General features: G+C 53.4%; 2 protein-coding genes across 2 annotated transcripts; one reads left to right on the forward strand and one right to left on the reverse strand.

The window, feature by feature from the left end:
* Nelfcd (negative elongation factor complex member C/D) lies at positions 1–12,655 on the forward strand. Its single transcript, XM_052184472.1, has 15 exons — positions 1–127; positions 4,931–5,049; positions 5,327–5,436; positions 6,617–6,726; positions 7,485–7,592; positions 7,978–8,130; positions 8,299–8,429; positions 8,914–9,079; positions 9,527–9,661; positions 10,265–10,404; positions 10,989–11,103; positions 11,375–11,470; positions 11,548–11,688; positions 11,947–12,076; positions 12,159–12,655. Exons 1-15 carry the CDS (start codon positions 41–43, stop codon positions 12,191–12,193), a joined length of 1,776 nt encoding a protein of 591 aa, XP_052040432.1. The 5' UTR covers positions 1–40; the 3' UTR covers positions 12,194–12,655.
* On the reverse strand, positions 12,649–23,481 carry Ctsz (cathepsin Z). Its single transcript, XM_052184473.1, has 6 exons — positions 23,228–23,481; positions 22,620–22,783; positions 18,268–18,447; positions 14,272–14,422; positions 13,797–13,962; positions 12,649–13,122 (listed from the first exon to the last, which is right to left on the reverse strand). Exons 1-6 carry the CDS (start codon positions 23,374–23,376, stop codon positions 13,012–13,014), a joined length of 921 nt encoding a protein of 306 aa, XP_052040433.1. The 5' UTR covers positions 23,377–23,481; the 3' UTR covers positions 12,649–13,011.
* Between the last annotated feature and the right edge of the window lie 154 nt (positions 23,482–23,635).

The raw sequence follows: 23,635 nt of genomic DNA on the forward strand, positions 1-23,635 counted from the left end.
GATGTGTCCCGCGCACGCGCAGTGAGGAGTCGCGGCAAATATGGCGGGTCCGGCGCCGGGTACAATTGTGGGAGAAGACTACTTCGGGAATGCATCAGAGTGGGGCGAGGAGGCGGACAGCGGCCAGGTGAGAGGACAGTAGGCGTTCCGCCAGGAAGCCGGGTCTGTGCCTTGTCCTCGAGGCGCCTGCTCCGGCCAGACCCGGGTACGGGGCCGGTGACCCTTGACTCCCTGACCTCCGACCCCGGCCCCTAGCCTAGCGGGTCCAGGAACTGCACTCGGGGCTCCGGGCCGGTCCTGTCCCATTAGGGACCTCAGTTTCCCATGCACTCTTATTCCCAGTGACAAGTGGGGCTGACCTCTCTGCCAGGCGTGAGCCATGGTGCCTCCTGGCCCAAGGGGGCAGGACAGACTCCAAGGGAGAGGAGGACCAAAGTAATAACAGCGAACAAACTAACTCCAAACTCCAGCAGCATCCCGGGGTTGGGGAAACACTCTCTGGGGCTGGACAAACCAAACTTTTTTTCACTTTTGGGTGATTTAATTCATCCTTAGAGTACAGAGCAGGAAAGATCTCGTAGTCCCGACTGTGCAAGGTTTGGGTGAGAGATGGGGAACTGGCACCAGTGTCCCCAAAAATACCAGAGTTAGGGACTCAGAAGCCCATCCAGGTGTATGACTTACTTAAGCCTCCCGTATTCTTCTGGAGAATGTGCGGGGACCCTGAGAATTGGCCTTTTCTACATGAAGCAAGATGAGCTTTGAATGAATATAGGATGCAGGGAAGTATACTAATGGAGTGGTCTGTGGTGCAGAGAGGAAGGTGGAGGTAAGGTGAGGGGTGTCTGGAACTCAGGGAAGTCCTCAGTAGTTGGTTGGTTGGAGCTGTCCATCATCAGTCATAGCTTCCAGGGGTCCTATAGAGCTGCTGACTAGTAGGACTTAAGACTCTGGGCATCTGTTTGTATGCTAGAGCATATTACGTCACTTGGGAACTCAGTGGCGGATATATCGAGTCGGATTTGGTTAATTTGGATGTTGGGCTGAGTGCTTTTGTGTGATATCTCAGTCTATGCTCTGGAGCAGGAGTTCTCAACCTGTGGGCCATAACCCTTCTGGAGGTCCACTGGTTGCATATCAGTTATCCTGCATATTTACACTATAATTCATAACAGTAGCAAGTTACAGTTATGAAGTAGCAACAAAAGTAATTTTATGGGTGGAGGTCACCACAACATGAGGAACTGTGTTGAAGGGTTGCAGCCTTAGGAGTTTTGAGAACCACTGCTCTAGAGTTTGAATTGAGTGTTATTCCTTTTTGTTTTGTTTTGTTTTTGGATTTTTCCGAGACAGGGTTTCTCTGTGTAGCCCTGGCTGTCCTGGATCTCACTCTGTAGACCAGGCTGGCCTCAAACTCAGAAATCTGCCTGCCTCTGCCTCCCAAGTGCCAGGATTAAAGGCGTGTGCCACCACCCCGGCTTGTATTATTCCTAAGTAAGGCAAAAAGACTCAGCAATCTGCCCTGGGCGGAAGGAAGGAAGGAAGGAAGACTCAGAGTAAAGTCCTTTGTGTCTGTTGCCACTTAAGTGACACAGTCACCGAGGTGGTCCAGACTCGATAAATATGGGGAATGGGTCAGCAAGGGCTGTGCTTGCCACACAAGCACTAGGTCCTGGGCTCAGAAACTGGCACCCACATAAAAAGCCATGCCCAGCAGCTCCTCTCTGTAACCCAGCACTGGGGGATGAATTCCCGGAGCTCCCTGGCCGGCCAGGTGAACCTTGCTAGTGAGAGATCTTCAGAAAGGGGTGGAGAGAGTGACTGGAGAAGACAGCCAACCTTGATCTCTAACATCTACACACAGACAATGTACACACAGGAACACATCAGGAGACCACAGAGACATGAGAAAGTACTCTGTGGCTTAGCTTGGTAGTTTTCCATGTTCTGTGTCTGTTGAGGGTTAGGTGTGGCAGGGCCTGGCCTAGAGTCCACTGAATTTCAATCTTTTTTTTTTTTTCCGGTTTTTTGGATTTGTTTTTTTTTTTTTGAGACAGGGTTTCTCTGTGTAGCCCTGGCTGTCCTGGATCTCACTCTGTAGACCAGGCTGGCCTCAAACTCAGAAATCTGCCTGCCTCTGCCTCCCAAGTGCCAGGATTAAAGGCGTGTGCCACCACCGCCCGGCTTGTATTATTCCTAAGTAAGGCAAAAAGACTCAGCAATCTGCCCTGGGCGGAAGGAAGGAAGGAAGGAAGGAAGGAAGGAAGGAAGGAAGGAAGGAAGGAAGGAAGACTCAGAGTGAAGTCCTTTGTGTCTGTTGCCACTTAAGTGACACAGTCACCGAGGTGGTCCAGACTCCGATAAATATGGGGAATGGGTCAGCAAGGGCTGTGCTTGCCACACAAGCACTAGGTCCTGGGCTCAGAAACTGGCACCCACATAAAAAGCCATGCCCAGCAGCTCCTCTCTGTAACCCAGCACTGGGGGATGGATTCCCGGAGCTCCCTGGCCGGCCAGGTGAACCTTGCTAGTGAGAGATCTTCAGAAAGGGGTGTGGAGAGTGACTGGAGAAGACAGCCAACCTTGATCTCTAACATCTACACACAGACAATGTACACACAGGAACACATCAGGAGACCACATGGACATGAGAAAGTACTCTGTGGCTTAGCTTGGTAGTTTTCCATGTTCTGTATCTGTTGAGGGTTAGGTGTGGCAGGGCCTGGCCTAGAGTCCACTGAATTTCAATCTTTTTTTTTTTTTTCGGTTTTTTGGATTTGTTTTTTTTTTTGAGACAGGGTTTCTCTGTGTAGCCCTGGCTGTCCTGGAACTCACTCTGTAGACCAGGCTGGCCTCAAACTCAGAAATCTGCCTGCCTCTGCCTCCCAGAGTGCTGGGATTGCAGGTGTGCGCCACCACCGCCCTTCTGAATTTCAGTCTTCCTAATGTGCTCTCCCCATGAGAGCGATGAGCTAGCAGAGTGTCAAACCTGCGACTTAGGTGTCCTGAGTAACTGAGTGTGGTTCAGCACATCTGTAGATGGAATGTTACAGTGTAAAACACCGCACACACACACACCCGCATTTGTACACTTGCGTCATCTCTGTTCTCTGACTGTACTTGAAGGGGCGAAAGTCCAGAGGGATGGAGGATGGAGGATGGAGGCTTGAGCTGGTTCCTTCTTCCCTGGTTTGGGGATCGGATGAGGGGTAGAGAGCCTACAGTGCTGTTGAGTCTGGATGACGGAAGCTCAGAGCCATTGACTTATAGACACGTAGATGAGTTGGCCACAGGATCTACGCAGGAATGACTGTAGCTGAGACTGCACAGGTAAGCAGGACAGAGTTAGACTAGAGCTTGGGATTCTTTTCCCTGCAGAGGGAAACAGGAAACTAAGCAGCTAGGTCAGATTTGTGACTTAATGAGGGTAGCATCGGTGTGAAAGGTGATTCTGGGGGGTGACAGGTTGAGGTGTGTGGAGGTGTTGCTGCGGGAAGCATACAAGAAGGAAGGAAAAGGAAGTACCAACCTGGACCCTCGACTGGGAGGCGGAATGCGGGGGATGGGGCTTGCTGGCAGGAAGTAGGAGGGAAAAGAGAGGAAGAGAAACTGAAGACACATCCAAGGATTCTGGGTGGTATGGAGATGATTAGAGGGGTCATTTATTGAAGTCTAGATGTGAAGTATAGTATTGAAGTATAGTATAGCTGATCTGTTTCTAGGCAAAGACAGGATCAGTTGAACTTCCAGAGTTCGGAGTCCTGCTGGGGTGTGGAATGGGAAGAAGAGCATTACATGCTTGGATCTGAAGTGGTCCAGCCAGGTGAAGCTGTAGACATGGGAGCGGCCTCATGGCCTGGTGTGTCGGAGAAATCTTGTCGGGGTGGGGGACAGGGTAGATGCCTGGTAATTCTGACAATATGTGGGTGGCTCTCAGGGTGAAGTGCAGCCTTCTGCAAGCACCGCTTACAAATGCCGTCCAAGAGAAGACACCCCAGTCGCCGGAGTGAAGGTGGTGGACTCTGTCTGCTCCTAGCACATTGCTTTCAGAGAGTCCAGACCCCTGGGGCAAAGTTCTCGCGAAGAGCCACATTGTATGTGTCTTAGGTGGCGTGGGGCCGTTTCATAGCTGCTTAACCACCAGGTTAAGGGAAGTAGTCACAGATAATAAAGCACAAGAGTGGATATAATCATGTTCCAATAAAGTTTTATTTACAAGAACAGGAAGAGGTTGATTTGGCTCTTCTGCTGGTTCCTGGCCTGGCTCTTTCCTCCTTGCGTCATTTGCCTGGGGGTAGGCCTCCTGCTTTGTGAGCTCCTTCCATGGAAACGCCATGTCTTGTAATTTTTTTAGGTTCCCAGACTCGGTGCAGTCACTGTTACAGAGCCTCTGCTTGCTGTTATGACGACAGCTTTGCAGCCAGACAGACCTGAGGTCACTTAGTCCACCATACCACGTATTTGCTAGCAGGTCAGACAGCCTGCATGGGTGGCCTCTGGCTAGAATTAGAGGACTGGCGATAGTAAGTGTTAGTTGGTGGCTCTTCTGACAGAACCACTTGGTTAGTCTCTGTTGGAGAGCATCGGGTAGCGCATGTGGAATTGTAGTGGAGGCCAACTGTTGAGCTGAATGTCAGCTGTCCCTCCAGCCCAGGGAGGACCACTCCTCCATAGGCTCCAGTCCTGACCGGAATGGAGTCTGCAATGTTTTTGTACAGGACTCACCGCTGGGGACTGGCCAGGCAGCCTGCTTGGTGTGTCTCCTGACCCCTTTGAAGCTGCCACTTGCCTAGCTCACATGGCGAGGTTGTCATAGGGTCAGATGAAATCATACATGTGACACTTTGAAAATGGTCTTTGAGATCTCTAAAGCAAGATGGCAGGGCATCTATATATTAAGGAAGCCCCTCCGGACTCTCGCCCTTCCCAGCACCAGGAGGATGATTCCGGAGAAGGAGAGGACGATGCTGAGGTGCAGCAGGAGTGTCTGCATAAGTTTTCCACCCGGGACTACATCATGGAGCCCTCCATCTTCAACACTCTGAAGAGGTGCATGAGAGCAGTGTGCACACTCGGGCGCGCGGGGAGAGTTCTGTGGCGCAAAGAATGTGATCTTGGCAGGGAAGATGGCTAGAGCCTTTGACCCCCCAGAAGAACCTGAAGTCCCACTACCAGCCCTTTGACCCCCCAGAAGAACCTGAAGTCCCACTACCAGCCCTTTGACCCCCCAGAAGAACCTGAAGTCCCACTACCTGCCCTGCCCACCCGTCTCCCCCAGCTCCTCTGTGTCCACTCCGTGGAAACGCTGACCTGTTGCTCTTCACAGGTACTTCCAAGCAGGAGGGTCTCCAGAAAATGTCATCCAGCTCTTGTCTGAGAACTATACGGCAGTGGCCCAGACTGTGAACCTCCTGGCCGAGTGGCTCATCCAGACAGGTGCTTGGGACAGTAGTCCCTGTCCTGGCTACTTATCCCTCCTGTTTTTTTCTCCATTTACGTGTGTGTGTGTGTGTGTGTGTGTGTGTGTGTATACACATGGGTGTGTGAGTGCACAGCATATGTGTACATGTGGGTGTGGTATGCATATGTGCATTTGGGGCTCCAAGGTTGAGTGTGGGGTCTTCTTAGATTGCTTTATTACCTTACACATTATCGTGGGGTATCAGTCAAACCCAGGGCCTGCTGAGATGGCTACTCTTCCTAGCCAGCTTGCTGCGGATGCCCTCCCTGTCTTTCTTGCTGAGTGCTGGGTTACAAGTTGACCCCCGCGCCCACCTGGTATTTCTGCATGGGTTCTAGACATCCAAATTTTGGTCCCCATGTTTGTATGAGAAGCACTTTAACCACTGAGCCATCTAGCCAGCTTCTGCTCATCTCCTTTAAGAGACCTTTGGGTCTTTATGGTGCTGATAAATTAGCCTTTCAAGCATTCCTGGTTTCCCAGATTCCAGGGCTGAAGGACTGAGTGCCCCCTTTGCGTGCTCAGCTCTGAGCTGTGATTCAGTCGCTGGGTTTGCAGGTAGCCTATGAACTGAGTCTCACTGAGTTGCTTCCCCAGCCATCGAATTACAGGGTTACATGGTGTGTGTTCAGTGTCTCCTTTCAAGAGGCCCGTTACAGCCACCGCTAAATGATGGATAATTTAGGACTGGCTCTGATGATGGCTTTTAGCTAATGTGATCAGAACAGAGCCTTACTGTAAATCCACTGAATTGGGCACACTGACGTCATTCAAGCACTGTCCGGAAACCAGCTGCCTCCTGGCTGTCAGAGTGACTGGATCCTAGTGTGGCTCTCGACTGCACCTGCCATCTCCACAGGGCCAGAGTGTACTTTCAGCTCCTCACCTGGCCCGCTTTCTCTGATGAGTGGGAGTTTGAAGATGTCATTCTTGACCATACAGAAAGGGCAGATGTCTCGTGGTCTCATGAATCCATACTGTGTTTCTTTTGGGGTGTTACCACTGAATAGACTTAGAAACTATCTCTACAGGGTCCAGAATCTTCCCCGCAGTTTCAGTTGTGGTCATAGAGCTCTGTGACCCCAGTAGACAGGCCATGCTGTTTAGGGGGTGGGGTGGGGTGCTGCTTCAGGCAACGCTTCCATTTTCTCCCAGGTGTGGAGCCTGTGCAGGTGCAGGAGACTGTGGAAAACCACTTGAAGAGTTTACTGATCAAGCACTTTGACCCTCGGAAAGCAGATTCCATTTTCACTGAAGAAGGAGAGGTGAGGGACGCTGTCCTTGCCCCAGCACGCCACAGCCTCTGCCAGCTTCCTCTCTGCACCCTGAGGAGTGAGGTGCTTGTGTGGGAGGTCCCAGTGCTGAGGCCAGGAGCGCTCATTGCCTCCCCCCAAAGACCGCGGGCAGGTCTGGCTTGAGGGCTGCAGGCGTCCTCCAAGACGCAAGCACTGAGGAATATTAGGTACCCAGGAAGCCATGGGGCAAATCTTTTACAGAGCATGCATGTACCGATCCCGGGGATCTGGGCTGTGGCTCAGCCCCTGGTGGACAAAAGCGGGGTGGGTGGGAGGGAAGGAAGGTACGAGAGAGGCCACAGACCGCTGCGCTTCAGGCCTTCCTTCAGGGCCAGCCAGTGGTCCCAGGTGACTCTGCTTTGCGAGCCCCATGGAGCTGGGGCGGTGGCGGGGATGCCGTTCTCTCTCTGGCCAAAGGCAAAGGGCTTGGTAAGCATGCGCTGTACGTGATGGGGCCCCAAGGGATGCGCGCTTCCTTGGCTTTTCATCTGTCCCCCAGGAAGCGCGCACGCGTGCTCTGTACCCTCTCCAGTTAGGCACCTCTCTCCAAAGTTGTGAACGGGCATCCAGGAAGTTCACCGTTGAGCTAAATTGAGTGTACAAGGCGAACCCCACTCCTCCCAGAGCTGGGGCTGTCCACCGGTCTCTTCCGGTTGGAACGACCGCTTGTGCAGCACAGACTTCCGAGTCTAAGGTGAGGTCTTCGCCTTGCGCCTTGTCTTTGGCAGACCCCAGCCTGGCTTGAGCAGATGATCGCACACACAACATGGAGAGACCTGTTTTATAAGTTGGCTGAGGCCCATCCTGACTGTTTGATGCTCAACTTCACCGTGAAGGTAGGGAGAACCCTGGAGTCCAGGAAAGACCGGAAGCAGGTCGGCTCTGTGGTCCTCTCGGGAATTCGAGGAGCAGAGACTGTGTCTGCGCTTAGGGCAGCACGGACTATGTCAGTGTGGGACGCACCAGAGCTTGGATTGCGTCTATGTGCCGACAGGCCTCAGGCAGACCTGACCTGGCTGCCTTTTCTCAGACACCAAGGCCCAGGAGACCTGTGAGTCTGGGCAAGCAAGCACCTAGATGGTGGCACAGCGTGAGGCATAGGAGACGTTGGGGATCGAGAGCAGTTCTTGCTTAGCTCAGTCCCTACACAGAGTTGACTGGTTCGCTGCTCTGAAAGGTGGGGCCCCAGGTGCTGACCCTTGGCCTTGGGTTGTGTGGCAGCTCATTTCTGACGCGGGGTACCAAGGGGAGATCACCAGCGTGTCCACAGCCTGCCAGCAGTTGGAAGTGTTCTCCAGAGTGCTTCGGACCTCTCTAGCCACAATCTTGGATGGAGGAGAAGAAAACCTTGAGAAAAATCTCCCCGAGTTTGCAGTAAGTCCCTCTGAATCTCAGGCTACAGGGGCCTAGCTGAGGTCAGTCTTCTGAGCATGAGATGTCCTCACTCTGTAAAGGTTCTCTGGATCAGAAAGCCCCTGGCCAGAGACTCCTTTATCTGCACTTACACTGTGACCTGAACTCTGTCTCCCTGGAATTTTCTAGAAGATGGTATGCCATGGGGAGCACACGTACCTGTTTGCACAGGCCATGATGTCCGTGCTGGCCCAGGAGGAACAGGGTGGTTCTGCAGTGCGCAGGGTCGCTCAAGAAGTCCAGCGCTTCGCCCAGGAGAAGTGAGCCATCTGCCTGCCCCGCTCCTGCCTCCCTTTCCTCAGACCCTAGTCCTAGGTCCACAGGCGAGTTTCCAGCTCCATCAATCCTAGGTCATTTTTGTTTACCTGTGGAGCTGAACTCAGTGTAACTTCTAGTCTCTAGGCCTTGCTGGGCTTGGTGGTGGCCATTTTGACGGTGTGCACTTGTGCACACATGTGGTAGGACAAATTGACATGAAAACAGTTCAGCTTGGGCCTCCAGGTTTCTGTCTGCTGCTAAGGCTCCTCTGCTGGCACATGGAGGGTGTGTGACCCCCTCACGGAGGCTGTGGCTACATCAGGGTCTTCCGCAGCTCACTGTGACTGTTGCTTCTAGGGGTCAGTTTGTTGAAGGGGTGACTTACAGAGCTGTGGAACAGTGCAGGTCCTCCCAGCTCAGGCCTGGATGCTCAAAAGTGAGAGAAAAGAGAAAGCCGTTAGTGATGGTGTGTGGTTTTCCAACCAGAGGCCATGATGCCAGTCAGATCACGCTGGCCTTGGGCACAGCTGCCTCCTACCCCCGTGCCTGCCAAGCGCTTGGCGCCATGCTGTCCAGGGGAGCCCTGAATCCTGCAGACATCACAGTCTTGTTCAAGATGTTCACCAGCATGGACCCTCCTCCTGTGGAACTCGTAAGCTGCCTGTGCTTCAGTGAGGCCAGGTCCCCACACCAGGTGTCAGGTGGCTGGGGGGGGCACCAGGTGTCAGGTGGGGGGGCTCACTGGGGGGCCTCCAAGCTCCCCTCATTCTCTGAAGGCCACGCATGGTGATCCCTGTTGAAGTAGTTTTTATCGATATTGTTAGGCACAAGGTCTCAGTCTGTGGCCCAGGCTGGTCTCAAACAGAGCCAACAGTCCTGCCCTAGCCTCTCTGAGTGCCGGGGTTACAAGCATGACTACATCTAGCATAAACCCTCCTCCAACCTTTCTTTCTGGCACTACTGCAGTTGAAGTCAGGGCCTGTCACATTGTAGTAGATGGTACACACGAGTCTATCCTGTGCCATTAAATGGTCAGTTTCTGTCCTTCCCCTCAGTCAGAGCCGCCCTTCTAGCCCACTCCCAGTGTGTCTCTCCGTAGATCCGGGTGCCAGCTTTCCTGGACCTGTTCATGCAGTCACTCTTCAAGCCGGGGGCCAAGATCAACCAGGATCACAAGCACAAGTACATCCACATCCTGGCCTATGCTGCTAGTGTGGTTGAGACCTGGAAGAAGGTACTGTCAGGGCTCTCAGACTGGTGGCCTCCCCAGATCTGGTACTGTGTGGGGATTTGGACAGCAAGAAATCTCCAGTCTACCTTCCATTGGAAATATCTTTACCATTGTGCACAAGATAGTGAGACCCAGTGCTTGCAGGAATTGCGTGGGGCTCTTACACTAGGACTTCCCTGGCCCACCCGGTCAGCAGCCTCTGATTGGTTCCTGTGGGCTCTGTGACTGTGTAGTTGACAGTTGAGCAGATTTTTGACTGTGGAAACAGGGAACGGGACATGGGGAGAAAAGAGGCCATGCTGGGATACCCCACCACAAGGCCAAGGCCGCACCCGCCATCCCTCACCAGCCCCACCGCAAGGCCAAGGCCGCACCCGCCATCCCTCACCAGCCCCACCGCAAGGCCAAGGCCGCACCCGCCATCCCTCACCAGCCCCACCGCAAGGCCTCATGCCCACCATCCCTCACCAGCCCCACCACAAGGCCTCACACCCGCCATCCCTCACCAGCCCCACCACAAGGCCTCACACCCGCCATCCCTCACCAGCCCCACCACAAGGCCAAGGCCGCACGCCCACCATCCCTCACCAGCTTGTATCCTTTCAGAACAAGCGGGTCAGCATTGGCAAGGACGAGCTCAAGTCCACGTCAAAGGCTGTGGAAACCGTCCACAATCTGTGCTGCAATGAGAACAAGGGGGCCTCTGAGCTGGTGGCCGAGCTGAGCACGCTCTATCAGTGCATCAGGTGAGTGTGGCCTGCTCCAAGTGCTCATGCTCCATGTTAGAGCATGGACTCTGGCACTGAGAAAGCAAGAGGAACTTGGGTTTCTCGTTTTTTAAGCACACATGGGGCACTTAGCAGCTGCAGCATCATGAGGGCTCATTGGGCAGAGATCTGCCCAGCAGACCTTCATAGAGTAGACTAGAGAAAGGGCATGCAGGGTTAGAGGAGCTGGGCTCATCTGTAATCACACTGGTAAGTAAGCCAGCAAGCATTGCCTGGACAGGAATGACATGTGACTGAGTGCGTAAGTGTGCTCTAGGGACGGCACCCACTTGGGCGCTTGCCTCTCCCCCTTTCCTGGGCACTAAGGAAGGGTCTGGGCACTGCACTCTGCACGCACTTCCTTTGTGATTGCTGTGGTGTTTTGAAGGAGCTGAGAATCACATCCCTTCTGAGAGGACCCCATCAAACCACTTCTATCACAAGCCACTACCTCAGGGCAGAGTGAAGGGGAGCCACTGTGTCCGCAGACACTGCCTTTTCTGATTCCCAACTGTTTGCTGCTCTGGCATATTTTGGCCTCAGTTTCCCCACTCTGCCCATAGGTTTCCAGTGGTGGCGATGGGCGTGCTCAAGTGGGTCGATTGGACCGTGTCGGAACCAAGGTACTTCCAGCTACAGACTGATCACACTCCGGTTCACCTGGCCTTGTTGGATGAGGTAAGAGGTCGGATGGACCACTCGTAACCATAGAGATCCGAGTCTCAGACCTTTGCGTTGAGGCAGTTGTGTCCTGCCAGCTTTTCCTTAAGGACCTAGTTCCACTTGACTGTAGATGTGTTTCTATTGAGTGTTAGGGGAAGGAAGGCCTAGAAGCTGACAAGTGGTGTCCCCATTGGGTGGGTGTGACAACTCTGTATACACCTGTGTCCTGCTGGTGAGCACAGAGAGCCGGCAGGCGCCTCGGTGACACTCTTCTGGACGCCCACAGATCAGCACCTGCCACCAGCTCCTGCACCCCCAGGTTCTGCAGCTGCTTGTCAAGCTCTTCGAGACTGAGCACTCCCAGCTCGATGTGATGGAGCAGGTGAGCCACACCCCAGAGTCTCTCGATGCTGGGGGAGACGTAGCCCTGACCCACTCCTGGTCCCTGACCTTCCACAGCTTGAGTTGAAAAAGACCCTGCTGGACAGGATGGTGCACCTGCTGAGCCGTGGCTACGTCCTTCCTGTGGTCAGTTATATTCGCAAATGTCTGGAGAAGCTGGACACCGACATCTCACTCATCCGCTACTTTGTCACTGAGGTCAGCAGTGAGCGCACCAGGGGGTCGTGGGCTAGGTGGTGTGTGTGGGATCCCTAACTCTATGGTTTTGGTAATTGTGTACATCTCATCTATGGGACCTCTGCTGTGTTTTCAGCTGTGTCCTCTGCCTTAGAGGTAGAGGCTGGGGTGTCTCTGAGAAAGCCCCAGGGCCAGCAGGGCCTCTCACACCTCCCTGACTATTATGGAGTGCTATGCCCCACACCAGCAGGTGCAGTAACCCTGAGGTCTCTCCACTAGGTACTGGATGTCATCGCCCCTCCATACACCTCAGACTTTGTGCAACTTTTCCTCCCCATCTTGGAAAATGACAGCATCGCGGGCACCATCAAGGCAGAGGGCGAGCATGACCCCGTGACGGAGTTCATTGGTAAGGCCTGGACATACACAGTGCCATGGTGGTCCCCCTGACTCCTCACCTGTCCTAATGCAGCACCTGTGTTTCCATACAGCTCACTGCAAGTCCAACTTCATCGTGGTGAACTAGAGCATCTATAACTGAAGCCAGACCTTCCCTGCCTGCTGTGGGGGTGTGGTGGCGGTTTAGGGGGTGTGGGGGGTGAGGATTGGCTCAGAAAGCTGCTCTGTGAAGAGGCACAGCCTCCTGGAAGCAGGATCTGCTGGGAAGGAGCAGGTAGCTTTTCTCAAAGGTAGCATCTGAGTTAGGCAGCCCCTCTGTATGCAATGTGGCTCTAGTCTACACATCACATGCCAGTGAGGTGTGTGCCACCTCTGGAGAGGAACCCACGGGCCTCTGGGTAGTGGGAACCCAGCAGCTGGGAAGCTTCCATCAACGGTTTATGTAAGTTTCCTTCCTATGACCCAGATGGTTGGTTATTTTGTTGTTTAAATTCCCAAGAGTAATGTTGGGCTGTATGTGTGTGTGTGTGTGTGTGCAGGTGCCCTTGTATGCTATTCTCATGTAAATAAAGTACACAAGCGTGGCGAAGCCTGATACTTTACTCATCTCTTAGGCAGCTGGACTTGTTCCCCTCCCAGGGATTCCAGGGGAACACTAGAACTGGTGATAAGCTGAGCTGAGGGCAAGCACGGTAGAAGAGGAGGCAGGCCTGCATAGCGAAGGGCAGCCCTGGAGGGCTCTGTGGCGGAGGTGGCAGGCCTGGAGGGCACGGTGGAGGGCCTCAGTGCAGTTGTGGTTCGTCCTTTACCATCTCCTCCCAGGTTGCAGTCCACACTCTGGTCCTCATGTCCACAGGTGCTGTTTTTAGGTGTCTGGACATTTCCAGTGTCAGTAATCACCCCCTCCCCCTCATGGTTCACAGTGTTGCTTCCGGAGACATCTCCCTAAACAATGGGGTCCCCAAATGTGCAGGACTCCTCAATGGCGAGGTTGTAGCTGGTGCCTGTTCCTCCCTTGTAGGTGCTGGTCACAATCCGCATCCAGCCCCTCTCACCCTGTAAGGAGCAAGAACTCGGCATTAGTGCCTCAGGACTACAGACCCAGGCCCTGCCCTCGGCCACCATCCTAACCTAGCCCTGTAGGATCTGAGAATCCAGACAGGCTCCCTCGGCCCCACATAAGCACACAGCTCTGTGATACGGTCCTCTCAGTCAATGTTTAACCAGAAGGCACTATGCAGGCAGCTAAATAATGCAAGAAAATGTGACTGCCTCCTTGCTAATACCCCCCTGTGGCCATTCAGTAAACATGGCTGACATTTTATCATCCCCCGTTGGCTCTCTCAGGGTATTCCTGTGTCTGAAACAATTAACTGTTAGCACTGTGTCCTAAAAGACAAACCCAGCACTTTTCTCCCTGGACTTCTGACCCAGCTCTCACGGGTTCCTGAGAAACATGGCAGGAGCAAGGAGGAGCTGGTCCTCGAGGAGCACCCAGTCAGCGCCGCCATTGGGACCACCTGACCCCAGCCGTGCCTGCTTCTCAGAGGGCGGGGCTGGGGAGGAGCCGCTGGGTCTCAGGGGCCTCTAACACCCAGCGGTGCACAGGGCAGCAGCAGTCCTGCAGTCCTGAGGTCAGACCCCTGACGTTGCCTGTGCCCTGATGACACAGCTGTAGCCAGCCCTACACAAACCTGAGGACGGGTGTGGACTCAGGGAAACCATCTTACCCAGGGTTCGCCCCACGAGTTGCGGACAATCCAATACTCGATGCCCTCGTCGCTGACACCCCAGCCGGCTACAGAGACGATGTGGTTGATGATGGCCTGGTCCTGGTGCTCAGCATAGATGCCGCCGGTGTAGTTAGACATCATCTCTGTTGCCATTATCCCACAGCTGTGAAAAGCAGCACACGGTGCTTGTGTGACTCAGGCTACAGTAGGCCAATCCTGCCCCAGTGGTCCCACCAACAGCCAGATTCACCACAGCCAGGGGCTTCTAGCTTCCATAGAAGTTCCCCGGGGGCAGACTGGCCAATGGCTCCTGTTTACGTCTGAGAAAGCCAGCATCTTTACAGGCCGAGAAGATCTTGTGGTGCTCAAACTAGGGGGTCACACTGGCCAGGTTGGAAGGGTGAACAAGCTACCTGCATGTGCACGGACCTAGCCGTGGCTTTGCCACTACCTGAAGAGACCTCTCCTTTACCTGATGGGACCATTGGCGTAGATCTCGGCCATCATCTTCTCCCTCCCAGACAGGGAGCCGTAGTCACCCACTTTCCAGAGGGTATAATTCTGGATGGTGTGGCACTCTTTGAATTCAGTGCAGGTCCCACACTGGTTAAACTTGTCACATTCTACAACACAAGAAGTCAGCGTGACACTACCTCCTCATTAGCCCGCTAACGAAGCCCGCCCCATCCTCTCCACTTTTCCAATTTAGCCTGCCATTCATTAGCTGATGGCGGAAGCCATCAGCTCTCAGGTGCTGCGTAATTATGTGCTTCTCTCAGCTGCAGAGGGGAGACGCCCCCCCCCCCATGCCCTCACCTCCCCCACCCTCCTGGTCTTGGCAGAACAGAAAGAACACAGCAGCTTAGTAAGCAGGCAGCAGGGCCCTCTACAGTTGCCCTTCTCTTCCCCTTTAAAGGCCAGGAGGACCTCACAGCAGGTTGGAATTGAGAAGTGAATGCAATCAGCTTATTACAATTGAAGGAGGCGATTGCTGTGCGGGCTGGTGATTGAGCAGGCCAGTGCACCCGATTCAAAGACTGCATCCCCTTCTTACTTGGCTTGAGAAGCATCAGAATTTGGTTTACAGAAACAGCCAAAGCAACCTCGAAGGTTTCGAGCATTGCTAGAGGTGGCACAGTGCCTGGCCTCAGCGTACACTACAGAGCTATAGTGATAAAAACTAGCGCTGACATAATGACAGAGACAGCTGGACAGACCTGACAACATTATGCCCCTTAATTCTTGACAAAGGAGGCAAAAACATACACAGGGGGTTAAAAAAAGCCCAGTCAACCAATGGTGCTGGGAAAACCACATAAGCACCTAAGAAAAATAAAGTTAGATTTGTACCTTTTATCCCATATAAAGATCAATTCAAATGGAATCAAAGGCCTCAACTTAAAACCCAAAACACAAACTTCCAGACAAAGATATATGAAATCCCCCTTAAGATACACGGGTAGGCTGGGACTTTCTAAATAGAGTATCAGTAGCACAGGGATTAGCCCAACATAGCAAATGAGACCACCTGAAAATAAATATTTCCGTACAGCTAAGAATACACTCGGCAGAGCACAGAACCCGCAGAGTAGGAGAACGTCTTTACCAGCTACACTATAAACATCCAGAATTACTAAGCACTTCAAACATCAAACAGCAAGGAAGTAAAACAGCCACTCAACAAATAGCCCCATGTATCGAATAAATAGTTTTTAAAAGAAGAAACACAAATGGCCAGAAGTATATTTGAAAGTAGGCCTGGGAATGGTGGTTGACATCCTTAATCCCAGCACTTGGGAGATAAAGGCAGGAGGATCTCTGTGAGTTTGAGGCCTGTCCTACATAGCGAGTTCCAGGAGGGCCAAGGCTACACAGTGAGATCCTGTCTCAAGAAGAAGAAGGAAAAAAATTCAATATCCCTAGTCATGCAGTCATCACGGAAATGCAAATTGAAACTACTTTGAGAAACTACCTCATCCTGTCACAATGACTGTCATCGAGAAATCTGACCACAAATGTTAGAGAGGATGTTTTGGAGAAAAGGAGCCCTTATTCATTGCTGATGGGGATGCAAATTAATACAGCCATTATGGAAATCAGTTTGGGAATTCCTCAAAAAATTAAAAATAAAAAACTACCATATGACCCAGCTGTTCCAACCCTGGGCACATACCCTGAGAACCCCATCGGATCCAGCTGTTCTACTTCCACACACATACCCTGACCCCAAACCCTCCTGGGGAGTGCTCTGCATATCCAGGTTTACTGCTGCTTTATTCACTAAGGCAGAGAGTAGAATGGAACTAGCTGCCCATCAACAGGAGAATGGATGACTAAGACCTGATACATATAAAATGATACTATTCCAAGGAAAAATGAAATCACAAAATTTGCAGAAATAATGGATTTTAGCATGTATAAGATTAAGCAAAGTGACCCAAACCCAGGAAACCCTGTTCACCTTTATATGGAGATCCTATCCCATAATATGTGCATGTAAGAAAACAAATGCTCATGTGTGTGCAGTGTAACATTTGGAGAGAACACGAAAGGATAATAAAAAATGGAAAAATGCTTACTAGGGATATCACACAGCTAGGATATTTTGTGTAAGTTCTTTGTTCTTTCAAGGAGGAATCACACATTCTTAATACAGAATGCACCCCTAATGGGCAGTGATTTCACGTGGGGCCATTGCCTCCTTGGGGAGATCTGAATTGTAAAATATGTTTTATATTGAATACTACTGCAGGGCATAGCTCTTTTAAAAATTACTAAACTTGTACTTGTTAAACAAAAATTATAACTGTCTAAATAACAGAATGTGAAGTTTGCTATAAGTATGCTGGGAGTAATCCTAATTCTGGAATTTTTCAGAATTCCTGGGAATTCTAAGATAAAATAGAGATTTTATTGTACCCAAATCTCAAAGCTTAGCATGTTGGGAATTTGGAGATGCTCAGAAACCTACTGTTTACACTGTATGTTATAATACAATGTATTACCGTTGTTGAATAAATGTACTTTGTTTTTAGAAAAAAATGAAGAAAGAAAGAATTAGGTTGACAGGCTGGGGAAATCAGTCAGGCAATAAAGGCTGTTCCAAGACCAGAGTTCAGTTCCTCAGCACCCACAGAAAGGCAGCACGATGCCACCTGTCCGTGGTCTCAGCCCTGGGTGGTGAAGTCTTGTGGGTCTCTGAAGTCTGCTGGCCAGCCAGACTAGCAAAATGGGTGCACTCCAGAGAGAACAAGGTGTAAAAAGACTAAGGAAGACGCCAAGGCTGACCTGCACTGTAACTATCCATCTGCCGAGATCCTTCCCTGGGTCAGCACACTTGACGATTGCATCATCACCTGAACTAGTCCCCCAGACACAGTCCCATGTGAGTTGCACCATGGTGCCTCTGGGAAGAGGAAACTGGCCAGTGGTTCTGATGACCCTAACCATGAGGGAGGGTCAAAGGGACCTAGCCTCAGCTGGATGACACCGGTTTGGGAATGAGGAAAAGGGATAAAGCCCTTGGGACATTCCACAAAGCAGCTCTGCTGCCTTCCCTCCACCCTCTTCCCCCAGGTGGGGTCTCTCTCCCTGCTGGGCTAGCCCATCCAGAACAAAGGACACACCAAATTATACCAGAGAATTCTTTCTCTGTGAGTAAGGCCCTGAGGCGGGCAGCAGGCGCCAGCTGTAGGGGTGTTACAGAGTCACCAAATGGCCTCTAGGTATCTTCTGAGTCCCTCAGAGCACCCTGCTCCAGTGAGGGAAGTCTAAGGATCAAAGCTTAAAGTCACTAGGATGGTTTTGGTTTGGGACGTTTTGTTTGTTTGTTTGTTTTCCTTTGCTTTCCAAAGAAATTAGTCCAAAACAAAAGTGCTAACCATGGGTTTCTGGGGCAGGCTGCTCTGCCCACTAGTGATCTGTTGAGGACTGCTGGGGCAGGAACCAGGTAGGTGGGACATTTCAGCTGCACTGGATAACTTGTAGCCCAGCAAGCAGCCACAGAACCTGCTCTGTGCTCCAGATTCTGAGAAAAGGGCACTTCCACCAGCTGCCTACTGATTCCGCCCCTTATAAAAGGCTCATACGGCCATCCAAATGCCTCGTCCAATCATGCGGTGCTCTGCTATGTATTTATTTATTTATTTATGTTTAAGATTTAAGATTGGGTCTAGGGCCTCAGGAATGGCAGGCAGGCCAGCACTCTACCATTGAGCTAAATCCCCAGTCTGGACTTGTTTTCCTGGTATCTCTCTCTCCATACCGAACTCAACAAGGACCACCAGGTAAGCCTTGAGCCAGCACCAGGAACCATCCAGCTCGGCATGGGGGCTGCAGTCTCCGTCCCAACCCTCTGCAGCATCCCAGCCACACAGCGTGACAGACACGGGCTAACTGTGGGCTCTCAGCCACTCTCCCTTGGAACGAGACAGGTGTACAGCAATGTGGGGACACAGGCAGGGCCTACCTTGGTCCTTGGCCTGGTAGTTGTTGCAGGTCTCATCAGGGATGCCATGCTTGTGTGCATATTCCCACACCTGAAGGTCATTGCCCCCTTCACAAGAACCAGCATCGCCGCAGTCGATGACATTCTGCACTGACAGCAGGGTGGAGGGCCATGCGCCTTTCCTCTTGATGTTGATGCGGTCTGTAACAGGCAGCGCTCTAGTCAGCACCCACATCCCCCAGCACCAAGATTCCCCCAGCAGATGCCCCAGGGCTCGAGCCCAGGGTTCTTCTAGTTGTGGAGGCCTCGGCTCAGCTCTGGCTTCAGAGACCTTCTTGGTCTTCCCCAGGCACCGTGACGTCTGCACGTCTGTCCACAAGTGCCAAGGCGGGGCTGGATCTAGAGGTCCCAAGAACTTGTAAAGTTCATCACTACAGGATGGCAACGAAACCATTTGTGTGAGGAAGCTAGAGACCAGACACAACATACGGAGAAGGCCGGGGTGGGCATCTCCAGGGTCGAGGGCAGCCTAGGTGAGCCAAATGAGTCTCCGTGAGGGACCGGACACCAGCACTCGGAGCTCACGTGCTGCCCCCAAACACCAAGAGCTAGCTAGGATCCACCAGGGGAGGGCTGACCTCCGCCATCTTGCTCTTCACTCTCAAGCTCTACACAGGACCAAGCAGCCAGGCACCACAGGCCGTTTCTCCCACAGCCTCAGTCACTCCTCCCCGAAAGCAAAAGCTTACCTCTGCTTTCCCTCCATCGCTCCGCCTTCAGCTCCGAGCCATCTCCCATACTCACCCACTCAGCTCCTGCTCCATTGGCTGCCGTCTAACCAGTCCAGACCCTTCTACAACCATACCTCACATGCCCCCTCACACTCCATCACCTCAGAGGGCTGAACAAGGCAGAAGCAGGCCTCGTCTCGCACCATTTAGACCTGTTTCTGTGCCTGGCACGGCTTTCTGTGCCAAAGGCAAGCGGGTCCCAGCTGCCCAAGGCAGACGGACCTGTCTCCTTCTCCCAAGCTCCACTCGCCCTTTCCCCTCTGCATCCCCCAGCAACAGGTCACCTTTCAAGGAGGGGGCACCTTAGAGCACAGACCTCTTCCCCAGAGTCCAATGGCTCCACGCCTTCCCTCTTAGCACTGGGAGCGAGGGATCTACCACTGCTTGCACATCTCTCTTTGGCCTTTGAAGCTACTCTTGTCAGTGTCCCAATCTCTACACCACCCATCCATCCAACCCCCTTCTCCATCCCCACTCGACAGCCTCTTCCGGAGAACGGTCGGCAGAGGGGCCGCCCCTGCCTTCTGAAGCGCCTGGGATGTCTCTTCTGCACTTGGTCCCAGCAGTGTATTTCTCGAGACTTGCTGAGAACCCTTTCCTCTTCTCAGGTCTCTCCCTCTAGTGACCTCAGCTAAGATCCGGTGTCAGGGGCTGTCTGGGTAACCTCAGGCCTGGCATCTTCTAGACCTGACTTAATGTCCAGTTTCAACCTGACCAACCAACCAGCCCCAGCTTCCCAGGCTTGAGATGGCCCGTCTGCACAACTGCACTCTGCAAGGAGATGTTATGCGGACCATCTCGAGGCTAAGTTATCATGTATACAGCGCAGCCTGGGAGATGTCCATCCGGGGTGGTTTGAATGAGAATGTTCCCCATAGTCTCACGCATTTGAATGCCTGGTCTCTAGTTGGTGGACCAGTTGGGGAAGATTTAGGAGGTGTGGCCTTGTTGGAGGAGGTGTGCCACTGGGGTTGGGCTTTGAGGTTTAAAAAGTCCACACCTCTCTACCCCAGGGCCACGAACCGATTTAAGTCCTCAGCTACTGTTCCAGCACCACGCCTGCAACTGGGCTTCCCATCATGTTGGTCGTAAGCAAGGCCCCAATGACGTGCTGTCTTTTGAACTTTGCCTTGGTTGTGGTGTCTCGTTGCAGCAACAGAGCAATAGCCGAGACGCCATCCAGGGAGAGAGGAGAGAGAGGACGTTAGGAGAGAGAGGAGCCACTTGTGAAAGAAGGTGACTATCCCTCCCCTGCTGATGTGAGAACAAGGAGGAGCCTGACCGAGCCCGACCGTGCAGGCTCTGGAGGTCAGAGAAGGACCTGTCTGTGGTCCTTTGGTCAGGAATCCTGAGATGGTATCAAATAAAGAAATAGGATGGGACTCAGGTTCAGCAGGCATACTGTAGGAATCTCTTGTCTGAGACCAAACAGGAGCCAAGGCGCTGGGAAAGATACCACGTAGTGCCATCACTAGGGACTAGTGGGACATCTAAAGGCCCTGTGACCAGTGTGCAGGAGGAACATAAGGTGAGTCCGATAGCCTCTAAGTGTCCTCAGGGGCAGGACAGGCCTGATGAGTAAGACAGTAAGATGACCTGAACGTCTGAGGCCGAAGGCCGCTGCGATGGAGGTCAAAGGGCAGCAGCAGACAGACAGGAAAGTTAGGAAAGGGTCACGGGCGGGAATATAGAACTCAGGAGTGAGGGACCTGGTGAAGCAAAGGACCTAGGAGGGAGGCAGAGCCGGGTGTGGTACACTTCGCCCCATCGTCAGGATGTTAGGAGGCCTGGGCAGCCTGACTCCAAAACATGAGGACAGAGAAGAGCAAGTGGCGGGGGAGGGGCTGGCTCCAGATGACCCAACAGGGGCGGGCGAGCAACCTACTGTGAGAGATGGGTGGGACCAAGGGTCTCTTGGTCACCTACCGGAAGTGACTGGGCAAGGACAGGCCGCTTGGATGTTTAACCACTTCAACCATCCGCAGACGCAATAAAACTCTTCATCAAAGAACCCTCACACACCTTAGCCCAGAGAGGAGAAAAGGTAAACTGGGTTCCCGTTCTGGTCTTGGCAAAGGGCCAGGGCCCCACAGAAGTCCCCTCTGATGTCTGCTCATCGAAAGAGGAAGCAAGGCCTTGGCTACTACTGATGAAGATGTCGGAGAAGAAAGAATGAAGCAGCCATTTGCCCCAAGGATGCTGCCCTCTAGCAACTGGGAGATACAACCTCAGAAGGGCCTAGTGCCCACCCAAGGGCGGGGAGGCCCAACAACCTCCGGCTATCTCTCCAGATCCTGCAATGTTCCACACCCTCCTCAGTTACCTCGATCCACAGACCCACGGTTCTTTCCCACTCCCCGTCACACTCACCCCATGCCATGCTCTGCTGAGAAGGGCCTTTCACTTCCCCAGCACCAGTCCGGCCACACCATTCCTAAGCGCCCTGGCCTTTGCTCTAACCCTCTGCTATGGCTGCCCCCCCCACCCCCTGCCTGCTTGATAAGCACCTCTTGTCAGCCCACTTTCTTTCTTTCTTCCTCTTTCTGAAAGGACAGCAGTATGCCCCAGCCCTCAGAGGCGACGCTACAAGGGGCCACAGCTACACCTGCTCCTGGCTAGTTCTGGGGTACAGACTGCCCTCAGACAGGAACCCCTCACCACAAAGAGAGTCCAGGCTGATGGGCTGAGCTGCAGCTGTCACCCCCCTCACAAGGCAGTCTCCCAACCTGAGAAGAGGCTTCCTAGGTTGGGGACTGAGAGGCAACTGGCAGGCAAGGCCTACGCAAGCCCTGCAGGCAAGATCACTGCCATGCTGCTAATGAAACTTCATTTTATTAATCCTCAACCCAGACTCCACCTACAGCACACCTGGCCAAAAAGATAACCAACCAGGAGAGGACACTGCCTGGGTCCGCTCCTGGGCAGGACACACCCTTCCCCACTTGTTTCCAGGACCCGCTATTGGAGATGGAAAAGCTGAATCTCAGTGCCACAGGTCGACCAGAACTCCCTGGCTCCTGCTTCCTCTACCAAGGAGGGGCAGAGCAGTCCTCTGGATGGTGTGGACCTCAGCGGGCCTCTCTCTTCCTACTGAGCCTTCTATGTCCCTTTGGCGGACAGGCTGAGGTTCGGAGAAGAGAGCTGGGGTGCATTTCAAATTGGGGAAGATGTTCACCCCAAATGCCAACTACTGCTGAGAAGCAGTTTCACTTCCTTGCCCCACAAACCAACTGTGAGCTCAGTGATTGTGCAACACCGCTTCCATGGTTCTCAATGGCTTAAGTCACAAGCTCTGGGGAAGGGAAGGTTCCTGGGAACCACTTGTCACCAGATCCCAGTCCAAGCCTGTCCCACTGAGGCTCTAGTACGTCCACAGGAGAGAATTCCAGAATGACACAGTCGCCTCACTCTGGCTGAGGGGGAAACCAAACGTGAATCCTGGTTCAGGGTCACAGCCCCTGTGGCCCTGGGCTATGGCTTCAGAGCTCACCCAAAGGCAGCATGGATGGTGGAGTGCGGCCGCCCGCCTGGCCAAGGTACTGTCCCTGCCCTAGGCTTAGCATGGAGTTCCAGGCCACCCACCTGCCAGGGCACTGGTGCTGCCGTGGGCCCAGCAGGAACCACAGTACTGCGGGATGTGCTGGTTCCTGTTGACGCTGGCATAGTTGACGCCATTCACGTTTCTCCAGTCCCACTTCTTGGGGATATCCTCCGGTGACAGGTACTCGTGCGGCCGAGGATAGGTCCTGGGAAGAGGTCATGGCAACGGAAACCAACACTGGATCACATGGGGCCTCCCCTCCCCCCACCAGGGCCACAGATCCAGTCATTCCTCCTGTGGCCCCTCCCTCTTCCCTTTCCCAAAATGTGGACGTTTCGGGCTTGACCCAGAAGAGCCACCAGCAGAACCCAGGACTACTGGAAGCTGACTGTGACAGAGCATCTCCGAAATACCCTAATGCTCGCCAACAAACGCAGGAGAGGCACGAACTGCCCAAACCAGCAAAGCCCAAAGCTCCCCGGATGTGAAAGTCATCCCAAAAGGAAGGGATGGGATTTGTGCTTCTCAGGCCTAATGAGGGTTACCCACAGAGGGAGGCCCACAGAGAGGCAGGGTCCCAAGTGTGAGGCGGCGCGCGCCTGGCCTGGAAGTTGACCCTTTTCCTCCCTAGGCACAGCCCCGCGCCCACCTGCGCCCCAGTAGAGCCAGCTGGTCCCCGCGAAGGGGACGGTAGCAGGTCTGGCCCGAGCGGAAGTAGAGTTTGGCCCGTGCCGCACTAGCCAGCAGCAACATCAGCAGCACCAGGCGCAGCTGCTGCACCGACCCCGACGACGCCATGCTCCTGCTCCCGGCCAACTCGGATCCTGGATCACGCGCAGCACCTTCGACCTCTTGACCCGACCCGCAGGCCCACGCGCTCCGGACGCCCCGCCCGGTCCTTTAGGAGGCGCCCAAGTTGGACACACCCCGAGGGCGGGGCCTTCCCCCGCTGCTCCTGCCCCCGCCCCGCCCGCCTGTCAGCCCCCAGGAGGTAATCTGCCTCTCTAGGGATCAGCCGGATCAGCAGAACCTGGGGGTCACACAAACGGACCCCAGA

The sequence above is a fragment of the Apodemus sylvaticus genome, chromosome 5, assembly GCF_947179515.1.
Source record: "Apodemus sylvaticus chromosome 5, mApoSyl1.1, whole genome shotgun sequence".
In the NCBI taxonomy this organism is placed as follows: Eukaryota; Metazoa; Chordata; class Mammalia; order Rodentia; family Muridae; genus Apodemus; species Apodemus sylvaticus.